The sequence below is a fragment of the Leuresthes tenuis genome, unplaced genomic scaffold (assembly GCF_036924035.1).
Source record: "Leuresthes tenuis unplaced genomic scaffold, fLeuTen1.0.hap1 SCAF_24, whole genome shotgun sequence".
In the NCBI taxonomy this organism is placed as follows: Eukaryota; Metazoa; Chordata; class Actinopteri; order Atheriniformes; family Atherinopsidae; genus Leuresthes; species Leuresthes tenuis.
The window spans coordinates 12,481,438-12,498,485 of NW_027325378.1; the positions used below are offsets into that span (position 1 = coordinate 12,481,438).

General features: G+C 41.8%; 2 protein-coding genes across 2 annotated transcripts; one reads left to right on the top strand and one right to left on the bottom strand.

Moving 5' to 3' along the window:
* Positions 1-1,893: 1,893 nt before the first annotated feature.
* cops5 (COP9 signalosome subunit 5) lies at positions 1,894-6,667 on the bottom strand. Its single transcript, XM_072378570.1, has 8 exons — positions 6,397-6,667; positions 5,922-6,156; positions 4,706-4,834; positions 4,268-4,333; positions 3,942-4,027; positions 3,736-3,847; positions 2,871-3,019; positions 1,894-2,191 (listed from the first exon to the last, which is right to left on the bottom strand). Exons 1-8 carry the CDS (start codon positions 6,531-6,533, stop codon positions 2,101-2,103), a joined length of 1,005 nt encoding a protein of 334 aa, XP_072234671.1. The 5' UTR covers positions 6,534-6,667; the 3' UTR covers positions 1,894-2,100.
* A 1,034-nt stretch (positions 6,668-7,701) lies between these two features.
* LOC140284385 (centrosome and spindle pole associated protein 1) lies at positions 7,702-17,015 on the top strand. The gene is given in 29 exon segments (XM_072378261.1): positions 7,702-7,774; positions 7,847-7,944; positions 8,061-8,141; positions 8,582-8,683; positions 8,833-9,194; positions 9,328-9,390; positions 9,819-9,889; positions 10,043-10,139; positions 10,224-10,281; positions 10,495-10,802; positions 10,891-11,015; positions 11,393-11,501; positions 11,667-11,760; positions 11,856-12,003; positions 12,116-12,196; positions 12,338-12,408; positions 12,523-12,666; positions 12,786-12,926; positions 13,018-13,116; positions 13,201-13,255; positions 13,348-13,474; positions 13,935-14,089; positions 14,979-15,110; positions 15,187-15,221; positions 15,326-15,389; positions 15,929-16,029; positions 16,108-16,167; positions 16,169-16,238; positions 16,582-17,015. Coding segments are annotated over 29 exon segments (3,315 nt in total). The 3' UTR covers positions 16,773-17,015.
* The last annotated feature ends 33 nt before the right edge of the window (positions 17,016-17,048 follow it).

A 17,048-nucleotide genomic window follows, 5' to 3' on the forward strand; every position in this document is an offset into this window, starting at 1 on the left:
TGCTTTGTTTGCAACTCAGCGGTATTAAATTCGAAATTAAATGAAAGCATGATGAATGGTAAGACAGACATTATTTATTTTTACGAAACTGAATAAACATAATTCGGTTGAATTATTCTAGTAATCGCCTGTGTGTGTGTCTGGGTGGGTTGGGATCGCCATATTTAAGTAATTAAAGGGAGTCTGCCATGGGTATATTTGACACATAAACCTATTATTTTTTCCAATGTACATTCAGACTTTACGCCGTTAATATTCTCTGACTTTCCACATGACGGTGATTGTCTTTTAAGACAACATACCAAGTGGGGACCCCACCACATCCAGTGACCCCTGCATTGTTAATCTACATCATGTCACGACCTGAGTTTCCTGTGCGGGAGTGCCTTGCCTCCACTTATGCAGACGCATATGGTGGGGAGGAAGTGTGGTACCTCCGTATTTTTTGAGCTGGTTCAACTTTCACGCACGGCACCCTACTTGTGGGCTTAACGCCTGACAAATCAATCAATCCAAGATCTTAGCTGGGCCATTTAAACAGAGATGTAGGGCCAGTGTGTGTCAATAAGTCAGTCACTGCTATTAATCGGTCTGATAAATCTACTGCTCTCTCAGCAGTCAAATCACCCACGTGTTCCCTCCTTGTAATAAAGGGGATACACTTTGGAGCTGGAAAACTGTGAAATGTTTTTCTAAAAAAGGGGTTAAAAAATAGTGGCAGTGGACTTTTGGCTGCCCACAATTTGACATGATGAGAATTTGCATATATTTTTGTATTACATCTTTAGTCATGCATACAAATGTCCATCTGGTGATAATCACTATTTACATATCCAACGAGTTCAATATGTTTCACTGATTCAAAAATCACCATGAAAGACCTAACATTGAGCAAAACTATTTAGAAGTGCATATTTTAAATACTTCCTCAGCCCTCAGACAGTCATCCATGTAATACATTTAAATATTTGGCAAAAAACGAGGAATTCAGTAGACTGTGCGGAAATCCTTATTCAACTATTTTAAGATTCCTAAATTACATTAAAAGATAACCTAATAAGATTCTTCTTCCTATTCTTCTATAATGAAAACCCTCAGGTTTGAAGACATGGCTTAAATAATGGTTAAGGAAAATCATTATAAGAAGTGGTGCCAAAGCTTGTGCATATGAGGAAAAACAGGCACCTCCACAGTCCCGCTGGGATTCTCTCCTCTGCAATACATGACAGTAAAAATATACATCGAGCCATTACAATACCATAAAAACAAGACGTGAGACAAACCCAGGCCAAAGCAGCTGTCAGTTTAAAAAAAAAAAAAAAGAGAAAGGCAGACTTGGCGAGGGTCTGCCTCGATGCAGAGCAGGTACGTGGGGTGAATAGATTCCTGTGTGCACGGCCTCGGTCTCTGCACTGCATCACTGCCACACCACAACCTGCCGAGCTCAACACGCCGCCAGAGTGTGTGTCAGCGAGAGCCAAACTGTGCGGGGAGTGACTCCGCAGAGACGTCCCACACAAGGCAGTCGATTCCCGCTGAGCCTGTGCAGAAGCTTGGGTTTGTTGTTCCATTATGTAATGCTATGACAGGCTACACTCAAGTGACTGACCGGTGCTGCGTTTGTGTTAAATGTGACCAGTGTGTGACTTGAATTAGCCGCAGAGGGTTGTGTGCACAAAAGACGTTTAAATTAGCAGCCAAACCGCGAAAGGGCAAAAGTCTGCCTTGCTTTGGGCACTGAGAACCTACGGTATGTGTATTAGACTGAGTATCTTTAGAGAAATATCCACCTAATCCAATTTACTCTTTGCTACACCATCTAAACTTTGTTGCATTGCATCAGAATAAAATGCATAGAATTTTGTTTAAAATGTATGAAATACCCACACACGGTGCTTTTTGATTTTTATTTTTCTTGCACGTATTACTGCATTTATGACCCACTTCTAGGATAAAAAGAAAAGGGAAAAAAAAAAATCACTCCAAAAGAGATGCTACTCTGAGCAGTTAGACATACACCTAAAACCCTAAAAGAGGAGCTGGGCATGCACAAGAAAAAACGCTTCCAGGTGAAATCCAATCTGCTTCGTGTGTTCGGCTTTAATTGGCAGATGTGTTGATTTGATTGAAGAGTTTGTCCTTGATGACTTGAGACATCAGCCCATGAATTGCCTCTATGGTCGTCTTGCAGCTACAACAAACCAGAACAGAAAGGGGAGATTAGCGCTTGCAGCAGAAGAACAGGCGACGCTCACAGAGATCTGACTTCTACATCAGTGAAGACGAGATTTTTCCTATAAGCAGTTTCTTACACGTGTGCTTCATTTGAATGCTGCATATTCAAATGGACAAACAAAACTAAATAAAATATGAGAACGATGCCAGATTTTTTAAGCTAGAAATCTCATAGCTTGTAAATCCAAAAGGTCTTAAAAGGCATAAGAGTGCAGATAAATCGAAAGTGTTTGCAATAAATTCAGAACCCAATTGACGCAAAAATCAACAATGAACCGTTTGGATAATTGACTTTCAATTGCAAAGAAGATAATACATTGTCACATTGTGCCAAAAACGCTTGGACAATGGCAGACATTTAAAAAGCTTTGGCTCATCCATGAAACCTCAGTAAAGACATGCAATACAGTTATAATTCATTAACACAGGAATTAATGTACTTGTCAACAAATCAATTTAGTGGGCAAATATGTTACATCACAACCTGACAAAATGTGAGCTGAATTTTGTACCATCAGCCACTTTTTTTAGAGCATCTAATAGAATATATGTAATAATATAAATATACACAAAGGAAACAAGAGTCCAAAAATAAATGGAATTTATTTCTAACATCAAGAACAAAAAACATCCACCTGTCTCGTGTCGCTTTGGCCAGTTTGTCCTCAGACTTCCTGTCGTGTGTGTCCAAGCCGAGCATGAAGCTGCCTCTACCCAGCTGGGCCTCCGACTGCTCCAGCTTCTCCGACAGGTCAAACACCTGGCCTGTGGTGTAGTCCGAGTTCTGACCGACGCACACACAGAGGAAACAATTCACGCGCAATTCGCCAACAAAAACTATTTCAAGATTTTCCAACCCCCCCAAATGATCTTTTTTTTTTTTTTTTTCCCGCAGAACGGCAACAAATCTGCCTCAATGAGCCGTACGGACACTTTGCGAGCTGTGGTGAATGAAAAGAAGTCAGTGGAGTTTGCTTAAGGTGAGGCTGTGTTTATTGTAGAAAAGGTAATTAAAACACAATGACACGAGGGGCCTCCGACTAGAGTGACAGTGTAGCAACTGACAAAGCTCGTCACCCACGGAGCAGCTCGTTCTTGACATCTAGTCAATTCATCTTCATCCTGAATGCCAAAAAGCTAACTGTTTGGATAAGCCTGATGTTTATTTAGACTTTTGAGTCAAACTCCCGACAGAGCAACTGAGACCACAACGCAAATTCACACGAGGGGGCTTTCAATCTTTAGAATGAACTGCAGGGGAAAGGAGCATCTCACTGGCGTCCAGTCCAACTTTAGTACTAATCTTCTTTAGTTAAAACGTTCACATACAGCTTATTATTAGAGTCAATAAACAAGGAGGCTGAGCTAATAAGCAGCAATTAATCACAACATCACAGGCGGGTGACCATGTGTCTAAATGAGTTATAGTGTAATAATTAACCATACATCAAACTGTCAAACAATTAGTGAACATTCAGATTTTTGAAGTTGCTTACATACCGTGAGGAGGCTCGAGGAACTCAAGGTATTAACCCAATACTTATTCCAAAGGAGTTCGAGGAGCTTTCTATCGAGGGAGGACTTAAAGTATGTTACCTCCAAGGCGTAATACCTAAATGGGATAAAATCAAAGAAAAAAAACTTGAGCCACAATTAAAGGGTAAATATAAGTATTCAATAACACTGTAATATCTAGAAATACTCACTGTTTACAGTGCACACCGAAGTCTTCTATCTTGTTCAGGGGGATTGTCTGATATTCAGACGGTCCCTCATCTGGAGGTTTGTAACCCTGAAAATCCAGAGAGGAAAAGTAAAAAAAAAAAAAGAGCTTTTTCTTTTCTTTTTAAACATTAATTTATAAACACAAGACAGTCAGGCAATTACAGGATCTGCATTATACTGTATGACAAATATATATTTAAGTAAAACCTGAATTTAAAAACTAATATATAAAAATCATCCACAAAGTTTATATTAATAACAAAATTTAAAATGTACATAAAAACACAAAGCTCTCTCTTGGTTCTACCTTTGGGTACGTTCTAAAGGCACCGAGGTTGACTTTCCCTGCAGAAATAGTGCGAGTGGGGTCGATCTGCAGGAAGCAAGATACAGTAGAACAGGAAAACAATGTCAGAGGTCAAACAATTCTCCAGGGACTACTCAAATATGGCCACCAAGAGCCTTTTGCTGTGGCTGTCAGAGCGCTGAAACGACACACTTAATTACTCGCCGCCCCTGGCATCCAAGCACCGCTGAACCAAATGAAGCGTAAATCGCATATATGGTTGCAATAGCAAAATATTCATCAGCACAACACAGAAAACTACAACTCATACATCATTCACCTTCTCAGTTGTGTCTACATAAATGTGTATTATACTTAAAATATATATATATATTTTTTGTTTATCCTTTAAAAACAGCTGGAAATTAGAAATCTTGGTAAATATTGATTTTGTCTTACCACAACAGCCACAAAAGGCTCCTGAAACTGCTGGTTGAGCATCTGAGTGCTGACATCAATGCCTGAGAGCCAGCACCCATAGCCTGGGTGACTGTGGTACCAGCCAATAGCATTCTCCAGCCGGCCAACCTGCCAGATTAAAAATAATATGCAATTATTTTTCTCCTTCTGTGACTATATTACTTAAGTCTGAACAGAAACAAAAGGCGAATTATCAGAAAATACATCTTCCTTTGTAAAAATCATTTGAGCCTCACTGCAATTCATTAAAAGATAACAGAGCAAGATGTTTGAGGCCAGGGTGGGACACAAGAAAGTTAGAGCACTGAACTTTATATGTGTCGTTAAATTTCAATAAAATGACAAAAGGTTTATGTATGAAACAGATCTTGATTAAAAAAAACAAAACAACCTACTTCTATGCATCTTTAAGACCAACAAGCTAATTGTTGTTTTTGGGAAATAGGAGACAAAGATACCCACTCCTGTTTACAGCTATGGTAGAGCAGCTCAGCCAGTTTTAGATTCCTAGGAATCATTATCACAGATAAGCTGTGGTGGGAAACCAGCGTCTCTGTCATGGTGAAGAAGGCTCAGAAATTATTTTTAATTCTTAAAGAAACCAAACAGAGGCTAAACTCTCCCCAACACTCCTTGTTGTCTTTTCCAAATGAGCAACAGAAAGCATTTGCACTGGAAACATCACAAATGAAAGCAGGACGGCCTGAGACAGAAAAGGCGGGCGGTTGCTTTAAAAGATTAGTGTCCATCTAGCGAGTAACGGTGGCATCGGTGAGGTGAGTCGTCAGAACTCAAGACTCCAGCCGCAGCGTGTTGACAACGCAGTCAGGTAAGCTGTACCACCAGACTTAGGAACAGGTTATTTCCCTGGGCTGTGAGACTATTGAATTTTTTCTCACCAGTCCACTGTGAAATCTGTCTGACTTATCCACTCTGTTACAAGTTTGTTTTATCATTGCATAAAGACGCATAAAGACGGTTCAAATAAATCTACGACACCCTCCCAACATAATAAAATAAAAGTACTTTTTTTTAATGTCTCCATCAAAAAACAGGAGAAAAGAATCAAAGAAATGTTACTGCTGTGCTGTCCACAACATCCACAGAAAAGTGTTGATAGTGAACAGTGACAATGTGGATGTAGAGCTTTGTTTCTCCTTTGCCTACAGTGTGTATGAGTGGAAGTCAGTCCTACCTGTTTGGCATTTTCAATGTAGGCAGCCATGTATTCATATGCTGCCGCCTGGGCGTTCACTCTGGTTTCCGTCCCTTCCACGGGCAAAGCAAAGCTGTCCATAATGTTCATGGTTTCACCATCCACCTTCCCCAGCATGAGACCCATCACCTCCAGGTTTCCACCAGACCTGGCATGCATTACCATCTTCAACAAGGCCAAAGCTGAGATTTTGCAGTACTTGAAGTAGTGGTGACTATGGGGTTGGGATAAAAAAACAACAACATGGATCTGTAACTCTATCAAACAAGTTAATAGATACACACATGTAAACAAACGCCACATACATACAGTTTGCTCTACTGCTGTTGACAAACAGAACGTTAGGCTAGTTTTTAGTCGAGCATTAACCGACACAACAAACTATACACAAAATGTTAGCTCGACAAACACTTAAGTCCCTTAAAACGAAAGACTTCATCACGTTTGAACCTACTCCTTTGTCCATGGCTTCGCAGCGAGGATTTCTTGTTGTTGCTTTTTGTCATATTTGTAAATTTCATCGATGCTCTGAACTTCCTGCATGCTGTTTGATAGCTCCCATGTTTTCTGAGCCGTACTGCTCCCGGCCATGGTTAATTAGAGAAGCGAAAACGACAAAAGAGTCGTCACAGTCCCAATGTTTGCACAAATAAACGAAGAAAATGGATATTTCTGCTAAGATATTCAGGGCCCAACGTCTGCTCGCTCAGGAAGCCATGACAGTGAACGATACCAATACACGAAAATGGAACCAAAAAGGCCGTTTGTCTTACTGTTATAAAAACCCACAGTTTATATATCACTAATATGACATAAATGATTTTATAACATTAAACTAAAAAAATAGAGAACAATACATTAAGACTCGATGCAAGTCTTGGCGTGCTTATTACGCTTATTAAAGTATAAGCACCCCTCTGACATATGGTTTAGTCCTAGAAGACATCAACTGACTGCAAGGAACGCACTGACATCTAGTGGTGTTTTGTCAGAAAGGCGGGCATGTCAGCGAGGGCTTTCACTCACATGTCCGGGGCTCTGCTTTTATTTAGGGCTGGTTATCTCACGAATCGACTGATTTGGAGCTGATACTCATTAATCCACCTAAAACAGTCACGGGAAAGCTCGCAAGCAAGGCTCAACGGGCTAACAGTCAAGGCCAGTTAAAACTTGATCGCTAACGTTTGTTGTTGGGAAACTTTTTCCTTACAGGGGCACATATATCGATGAAAGATTTTCTAAACTGACAAGTGTCAACTTGTCAATTTTGAAGACTAATTCTTAATTTATGTCTAAAACTTTGCCTTTAGCTTCATGTTAGCAGAGTTATTTAGCCTCCAGGGACAACTTTTGTGTCATGGTTGTCCCTAGCAACGTATGATGCTTTGTGCATTGCGCGGTAGAAAACAGCATTTGTCAGGGGTTGGGGTTTTAAGTCGGAATAATGTATATCAAAATGACATGTATGTGTTCTGTAGGCACACTTACAAATGCGCTTTGATCTCAAGAACACGTGTTTACATGATCAATTGTGTACAGATCCAGATCTAGTGGTTCCTGTTGGTTGTTCGTATACGAAGACGTTTCTTTGGGAGCCTGAAGCGGAAACTTGCCTGAATATGTCGCCAGTGAATGTTGTCATACCATCTACTCAGGAAAACAAAGGTATGTAGAATAGCAGTGCGTTGAAATCAACTTCGCCATTAAGTAAATCAGTGAATGTTTTTGTGTGAATCCTCTCCACAGTGAGAAAGCGGTGATGAACAAAACAGACCAGTCTAATATGCCTTCAGCATCAGCAGCATACGGAATAACCCCCAATGGAAACAGAGGTAGTGTACGTTTCTGCCACTGAACAGGCTTCATTCTTTGAGTGTTAAGACAGCCTGCTATATTTTTTTCAGGTTCAGGCTTAACTTCATTCCTGGGAATCGATTATGAAAAGAAGAAGCAGAAAATGCTACAGGAGCTGCATGGAGATGACAAAGATTTTGCTGCCAAGGTCTGGTCAAATGCTAAAGTAAATACTAAAATATCTATTTGTTTCACTGTGTAGCCTCTCCTCTTGCGTTTTGCTGACTCACTTATCTGTCCTTTCTTGTCATATTCATCCCTTAGAAAAAGGATCTTAAAACTCATGAGCCTCATCTGCAGCACCGGGGACTTTCTTTACCTATATATGAAAGGGTATCAGAGAAGGTGCGTATGTTTCGTGTGCACGGTTACATGTTACAGAGCAGGTTTGGTTTCAGTTCATGCTGATATCAGCTGTTCATTGTAGTGCAGTGTTTTGTGTTTCAAGGCAACTGCTTTTATGTAAGAGGGATAACAGGCTTACTGACAAAGTGCATGAAGGGTTTCAAGGGCATGCCAGTTGTTTCATTTCCTAGTCTTTTTAGAAATACCGTCAAAATAAAGTAAAGATCCACCATTTTACAGGAATGTCAGGGAAGTGCAATGCTCTTTGAAGTCTGTGCATAGTGCACCATTTCATCCATGTAAACTGTTAAGAGTACGGTTTGACATAATTGACCTAAAATGCAAACTGCAACCACAGCAATGGAAACATAAGTGGAGCTTTGGCAAAGAGAAATAGTTGGTTGCTTCAGCGGCGTGATTCAACGTGTTTTTTGTCACAGGAAAGATTGAGAGAAGAGAGGAAAAAAGAATACAACCTCTTCCTCCAGGAGCAAGCTCATTTCAGGAAGTTAAAGAGTGGAACACCTCAAGTCACGTCTAAGGTAAAGTCTAAATAAACACCTACAGATTCTTTGGTGAATTTATACTGGCACTTAGTGGTTGAAATTAAAGGTATTCTCAACTGTTACACCCCTGAGTCACAAAGTAAATTGTTCTCATGTTGAAAGTTTTATTGCTTTATCACTTTCAGCCTGAACAAGTTCGGATGTCAGATGCCATGAACGTAACTTCTCAAGGCCCTCCTCTGTCCTTCCTCAATGCCCACATTAACATGCCGCCTCCTCCTGTGGAGCACCCTGTATCCAGGAGAGATATAGCCACTCTGACTGAGGTAGGAGATAATGGTAGACACTCAGGGACTTGGAATCCAGGCTCTCGGAGGCGGAGGAGATGGGAAATCCATAGGCCGAGAGAGCCCCACAGCTCTGATGAGGAGCTGCACACAGATGAGGATGAGGAGTTTGAACTCAGATGCAGGAGGAGGCAAAACAGATGGGCTCAAAAGCCTGGGTACAAAGAAGAGAAGAGAGCCCAAGAACACAGAGTACACAGGTATAACTTTAATTCCAAAGAGTGATTTTGAACTACGTGTATGTTCATTGATTACGGCAGAAAGGAGTTTAGGTTTTGAGAGCTTTTCTGCTGGGTTCACCTGTCTGGCATATTTTAAATTTTTTTTTTGCAGTGCTTTTCAGGACATAAAGGAGGTGGAGGCCCCTGTTGTTCATGATAGGATCCAGAAGTCAGAGTGAGAAATATTCATTTTCATGTACAGTGATCTTACTCCCACCATATAAAGGGAATAAGACAATAGCCATAACATGGTTTTTCTGTGACTGTGTCCTGGTTGAGTGACCCTGTTTCCATTTCATTCTCACGGCCTCATGCCATTAAGTCTACTGTGACATAATCTGTCAATATATGCATGGAGAGAGGAGCATTGGCTCTGTTCCAGGCAAACAATTACGCAGCCCAGCTCTGTCAGAGGAGCTGGATCAATCGAAGCACGAGGCTTCGCTCCCTGTCTCTGAGTTATAGACCAGAAATCTCTGCAGGCAATTGCGAGGAGCTCTGTGATGTGAAATAATAGCTGGGTGTGGCTCAGAGGGGATGCTGTCTGTAACTGCCTGATTCTCGTGGAGTGGCTCACTTTGTTTTTGTGTCTGTGCTCCGTAGTAAACAAATGGCAGACGGCATGAGGACGACTACAAGATCTACGGCTGAGCTTGCAACTGGGCTCATGATTGGTAAAATCCCCTCTAACTGACCGGAGCTTTTAGTGATTTATTTACCCATCAGCTTTACTTGTTGGATTACTGATGGAATTTATTCACTTAAAAATTGTTTCAGATTTGCAGGTGACAGCACTTGTGAGTGTTTGGCTCTCTTTTGTGATGCAGGAGCACCCGAAGAACTGAGGGTCACGCAGATGAGGAAAGAACGCTATAAGCAGGAGTTGCTGAATCAAATGGCTGAGCAAAAGAGAAATAAAATGATGTGAGTATTTGATTACTAAATCATCATTTTAACCAGACATGTTTTGTCAAAATGGGATGATTTGCAACAGCCTTTTGTTCTTAGGGAGAAGACTCTGGAGCTGAGGGTTGCTGCCTCTGGATCCACAGACCCTGAGAAAGGGGTAGCCCAGAAGCACTAAAATAAAGAGATAAAAAATTCAGTTTTGTGAAACAAATAAGATGTGTTTCTAAATATCTCATCTTACCATAATGCAGTCATAACATGTGCCACTGTGCCATCATGAGCAGCAGCTTAATGTTTGCTTAGTATTGGCTGCCCGATTCATTTTGACTGATCTCTCCCACACAACACATCTTTTTTTCTCTTTTTCCAGCCTGACCGAATAAAGCAGCTCAGGGCTGCACATCAGCAGAGTGACAGCGTGAGACGGGATGCTCCTCACAAGTCTCGAATAGATCTGGCAGCTGTAGGGAAATATCCAAATCTAACGCCTAGAGATGGCAAACCCCATGAGGACACACAGCAGAGAGTCCTTCCAGGAAAGTCCCAGATACATAAAAGGAAGACCTGGGCACCTGGGTCTGGAATAGCAGGAACTCAAGGTGTCCCACCATTGGATTTTTTCAGTGAGGACTACCATAAGGATTTCACTAGCTTGCAAGGAGAAGTGACCCTCCTAAGGTAGCTCACAGTGGCTTTGTGTTCCCATACATGAATAGAATAAATAGAACTGTTCTATAATTTCTCAGTGTTTCCTGAATTTTTTTAGGGATGATGACCTTGATGCTCCTGTACCTCCATTTGCACATAACATTCATAAGACTCCATATGATGCAGCCTATTACAACTATGGAGCCAGGAATCCATTAGATCGTCATCCTCCTCAAAATCACAGTACAGTATTACAACTGCTTCCAATTAAAAATGTTCATTTTCAACCAGCAACACTGCTGTGTGTAACCGGCAATTCTGTGGTCTTTGTAGGATGAAAACTTTTTGTTATGCAGTCATTTTATAACCAAATCAGGGACTTGGAGGCATTGATATATCAGTTCATGAACCTAATTTCACAGCAGAAATGATTTCAAGACTGAGGGATATGCAGTTTATTGAAAACAGATGGTCTCACTTCATCCAGCCAGCCTGTTTGATTTGTTTTCTTTTCATTTTCACACAACTTCCCCATTTCTGCTCTGGTCTAAGGTTTCAAAATGTAAATGTTGGAAAGAAAAGCTGTCAGACTGTCATAGCACGCAGTAACTGAATTGCATTTTTGGGACTTTCCTCTTCAGATGGTCTGTCTGGGGGAGCCCAGCGATTTGGGAATTTCGAGATTCTCCATCAAAAAACACCTTCTTTCAGAGCTAATAGCTACACTGAGTAAGTGTTAATCTGTGTCTCTCAAGTCTCTCTGCCTTGGAAATAAATTTGTAATGAGGACCACCTTCTATTATTATATGTTAGAAGCAGAATTTAAAAGAAATCTTTTTCCAGAAGAGTCCCCTCACATGTGCCTCTTTGTGATTTGTCACTCTTCGCTTCTAGTACGTACCCCATGGCCATCGAGGGGCTTCATGCAGACAAGTCCAAGCAGAGGAGAGAGAGTCTACTGAACTACCAGGAAGCTCTAAGACACCAGGTTCATCTCCATAAACCTATGTTTTACATACCACGGTATAGGCGGTATCAGAGAGCAGAAACAGAACAAAAACAAAATGCCTTTATTTTGCCCAGATCGAAGAAAGAAAGGAACGTAAAAGAAGAGAAAAAGAGGAGAGAGAGCGACTTGATGCTAAGATTGAGGCTGAGATGATGGCGTACAACCCGTGGGGGAGATGTGGAGGAGGGGCTCCGATTAAAGACCAAAATGGAAACCTTGTTAGTAAGTTGGATTTGACTTTTTAGCCTGCTAAATCGGAGATAGTTTTAAGATGCGCCACATTAAATACAAATTCAGTAGAACATTTCTTAAGGAGTTGTTTATCTGATTACAGGTGACCTGAATCAAATGCACAGGAGTAATTTGTCCACTGTAGGAGCTGAAGCCAGATCTCCCCTCTCCCATCGACTCTCAGGTAGTCTTCCCGCTTCCACACTGAGGCAAACTGGGTCTTTGCATCCAGTGTATTTCAGTGGAATGCACATTTTTGTGCTTTTTGTAGAAGTTATTCTTGCTTGTGGGACACTAGTTTGTGTCTTTTCCAATCCTGCTGCAGGTTACAGTGATCAGTCATCTCCACGGCAGTTCCACAAACAGGACAGGTACAAAGAAGATCTGAAGCAACAGGTAGGTCAGCAAGCCCCAGTAGTCTCGATGTTGAGGAAAGGAAGCGAATAAAAGTTTTATTGGTTAAAGCCATTTGTACTTTGTGAATAAACTCCAACTTTACATTTCAAACAGATAGAAGAAAACAAGAGAAAGCATGCAGAGGAGAGAGAACGTATTAGGATTGCGGATGAGAAGGAAGAGCAAAGGCTGGCGAGGGAGAGGACTCGCATACAGCAGGAATATGAGGAGGAGCAAAGGAAGAAAAAAAAGACAGAGGTGAGTGGTTCATGTCTTTGCTTAAGAGTACTTCATTATTCATTCTTCCTGTAATGGGGTTTCCTCACTCTGGACTGTACAATGAGAAATGAGAAACAACCTTTCTTTACTCTTTGCAGAATAAACAGAAAAATCCAATTCAGATCTCCGAACCCAAAACACACCGCAAGCAGAAGGTAAAGAGCGCAAAGCTGCAAAAAGAGATGTTGCCTCAGAGTGACAGGACAAGAGAGAAAGAAAGCTCACAGTTGATTTATCAGGTATGGTGAACCCTGAAAGACATGTCTGTTGTAGTTTGGGGTTTTCCTGAACAGCTTCTCAAACAATGTGACTGTGCTCTTTATTTTACAGAGAGCGCCATCTCCTCCCATCCCAACGTTACAGAAGAAACAGGAAAATCTTGTGTCATCAAAGTCTTCTTCTGCTTTGAGCAAACTCTCTTCCAGGACTGTAAGTCACTGAATGAAGCATACCAATATTTCCACATGTAAGCCTAAAACTTTCTCTAAAATGAATGGAACACAATGTTCTCAGGAGCGCTCGGCACCACGCGATCAACCAGCCCCTGCGAAAATGCCACCTCTGCACGGTAAGATTGTTTTAAATGCCTGGCTGCGTGGATTATCATAAATGACCACTTTTTGCACGCATGGCTTCCGTCACTTCCCCTGCATTTTTCAGAGGGTCAGCGGGAAGTGATCAAAGAGCTGTCAGCCCTCCGCACATTTCTGAGAAAAGAGCAGAGAAAACTGGGGCTTCAGCAGGGACTGACAGGTCCACCAGAGGCTTATAACTCTCCCTCTAACAGGTGAGAAACAGCAGAAAGAACTCCATTCTGAGCTCTTTCAGAAAATCCTCCTGTTCCTTTTGTTCAGCTGCAGTGATGAATTAAGTAGGGGTTGTTTGTTCGATTGTATTACAGTAAACATGTGGTAACTTTTAATCTTTTCAACCTATCTTGTAAACCACGCAACCATCTAATGTGTAAGTATGCTTGACTGTGTATTAGTTTTCTGCAAATCACTGAATTTAATGCCTTAAACGTCGGGGCAGCTTATTTAAAACTTTCTCTGGAAACAAGGCCAAAGTATTTGCATGCTCGCGCCAGATATTGGGCCTTGTATGAAGCTGAGATTGGTGTTATATCTACCGTCAGCAACTGTAAACCTTTTTGCACGTGGAAATGCTGGCAAATTTTCAAAGACACCTGTGCAATATTCAAGGTAGTTGCTGAGTTGTTGTTTTTTTTCCCTTTTCCTCTCGCACAGGCGACGACCCAGAGTGGGTGCTTTTGAATCTGCAAAAGAGGAAGCTGTCCAGCCATCAGCCAGGAGTCCTCCTCCTGTTGCTGCACATGTTGATAAGCAAAACATAAGGGAGTTGAACCAGCTTAAATACAGAGGTACTGAAAGTCACCATTCGCGATAAGTCAGATCCGGATTCACTGCAAGAAATAATGTCCTTAATCAGCTCTCTGTGCATTCTCTATGCTTAAATGTATCATTTTCTGTATGATCCACCGCTAGTAATACAATATACTGTATCTTTTCGTAACCACTGTTTTATTTTAGTGGAAGAAAATACTGCTCATCAGGGCTAACTTTGCATGCAACCCACTGTGATTCCTTATGACTACCTTGGTCTGGTTTTGATGCAAAGAAGAGGGATCCAGCCAGAAATAGCTAGATGTTTCAGTCTTTCTGCAGCTTTATCGGTCCCCGTCTCCTTCTGGGCTTGCTGAGGCTTAAATTTCATGAGATCATGCAAGGCATCTATCAGTGACATGCGATTTGGCTGTGCTAACCGTGAGTAAAGTCCAAGTGACCGTGGAAATGGCTTTGGATGAGTTCCCAGACTGAGTTAATGCACGGGTCTGAGGAACACTCACGACTTCAGATTGTAAAATGAGCAGAAAAGCATGAAAGGCTAGCGGTGAATCAAGCAAATCACTAACCAAACTTCCATTTTTAGATAAGTTCTCCATCTGAAAGCTACATTAGATCACTGTTGTCAGGCATTGATGGTGTCTGTTGAGAAGGATGTAGCCAAGCTCTGAGGATACCAAGTCACTGGCAAACTGCTTATTTAGACAGAAATGGAAAATGGAGACTGCCAAGAAAGTGAGGAGGGAGCAATTAGAAATGATCCATCAATACTGTAAGTGACCTCTGTATCAGTGTTTACCTTTTTGCATTCTGACTTTGTTACTGCTGCTGTTGGAAACTGCATCATTTGAAAAACAAAGCCACGTGACTGACGCTGTAGGGCATATACTGTATGAGATACATCTTGCCTTTATTTGTCGAACACAGCATCTCGTGAGGAGGACTGTGCCATGTTCCCTAACCCTCTCACTGACGCTCAAAGTCTGGACATCCAACAGCAAGCACCTCTACGTGAACAACAGTGTCACATCCGTCCCGTGAATAGACAGGAAGCCAATGGTCCGTGAGCATTCGAACATCACTTTCTTCTCAAACTCATGTGCTCTTTATCTCAAAGTTCTGTCACTCTCTTTAGACGTTTTAGACCATCAGCTACACCAGTATCATCCTGTAAGTGGTCACCCCATTATGATTTTATCAAATTATTCTGACAGAGAGTCTGTCCAGGATGTCTTAATCTTTCTGTCTCTGTCTCTATTTGTGTCTTCTCTCAGTGGAAGAAACCTGGGTGCTTCATCCCCAGAGATCCCTCGCTGCCATCTGAGGCTGATTTTATTGGTGAGACTGGCTGAGCATAATCTCTTTGTAAACACTGCCTATTCCCCTTTCTCTTCCTTTTTGTGCCTACATCAACGTGGAAACAAAACACATGCAGATTTGTTCTTTTCCAAAGCACTGGTGGTTTTTTTCATAAAGGTGACGGGGTTTGGAAGGTCCGCCACTGACACCTTCCTACAGCAGTCGGTGTGCCAGGCATATGCAGCTCTTTGTCTCTGTGCCAGGTTAACTGAGCCAAACGCCAGCTTACGTCTCTGTGCTGCAGCTGGAACCAGTAAAGGGAGCATGGTGCCCACGCCAGCTGCAGGGCGGTGATAGCGCAGTGCCAGGCACTGGGAATGAAGGCAGTAGAGAAAAGGCCTGAGGCAGAAAAGAGGGCTTTTAGATATTTTAGACTCCTTTCACTGGTACATTTCACTGAATTGACTTTTTCTTTTCACCATTTTGAAATTACATTAGCTAAATTAACTTTTGGTTCACTAATTCAGCTTATTAAATACACTTGTTCTGACAAAAATGATTTTGTGGCTTTGTGACAGATGTCAACAGTGGTGATTCGTGTGAAGGGTGGATTTACCAGGAGGGACCACCTCAGCCCTCGAGGGAGCACCTAGAGATGGCAGCGCCACGGAGGAGACTCGTCCGTGAAGTAAAGTCCTGATCGGTTTGCTTCAGGTCAAAAAAAGATTTGTCGCTGATCTCCTTCTATTTTAAACAGGAGGTAACTGACTGCAGGTATCGGAGCGGGAGACACAGCCAGTCTACGATGCCATTTACAGTCAGGGCCCCAAACCACCACCACGGCATTGTACAAGACTCTAAACGCTGGTGGTCACAACCACAGATCAGGTGAGTGGACGCAGTTCAATGAGCTGCTCATAAAACCCACCATGGTTTTGTTTGGATGCTGTCAGATTATATACCTGTCACACATGAATTAAGAGCTTCAATAAGCTGCATGCTATATTTAAGTTGAATTTTATGCAGGATGTGCTTATTATCTTCTTATTATCTTACAGGCAGTTTTTCCTACAAAGCGTTGTTTTATTTATTTATCAAGTTTTGATCATAGCCATAGAAATGATGCCCACAACAATTTATGCATAATCTGAAGGTTAAGCACCCTTAAAGATAGGATAGTCTTAAGAAATGTAGGATGAATGATGGATCAAGTCCCTATACTTTTCAAAAGGGCTGTCTTGTGATGAAGTGGATGCCCTGTCTCTGCGCTCTGCCCTGGGGAGGTGCGTCTCCGTGGAGACTGTTGCCACAGAGCCCTGGCTGCGGCCCGAAACACCAGACACTGTAAAACACTCGGGTTGTAGAGAGAAGCCAAACAGCAGGATGGATGCTCCAACCCTGATGAGACAACACGTCATATAGCTCCCTAAAGCTGGTCTCAACGGATGGGAATTTTAAACCCTAGACTTACTGTTTCTGTAGCTGCAGGTGATGGTTCTCCTGAGAGCAGACGCCCTTGTTCAGATACATTTTATAACTCACTGTGTAACACTGTTTGGTTTTACTGCACAGCGTCTGTCAGACTGGACATGACCAGCTTTTCTTTGCAGTTTAGAATATACTTTACTCCATTTAGCATTTGAAAATGTAAGGTGCAAATCTGTGAATGTATGCATTTTTACACATCTTAATGTAGTT

Coding starts and splice junctions, on each gene's coding strand:
- cops5 (XM_072378570.1), bottom strand. CDS start 6,533: ATGGCCGGGAGCAGTACGGCTCAGAAAACATGGGAGCTATCAAACAGC. Junction 4,028..4,267: donor CCTTTAGAACGTACCCAAAG/GTAGAACCAAGA, acceptor CTGGATTTTCAG/GGTTACAAACCTCCAGATGA. Junction 3,848..3,941: donor TTCGGTGTGCACTGTAAACA/GTGAGTATTTCT, acceptor TATCCCATTTAG/GTATTACGCCTTGGAGGTAA.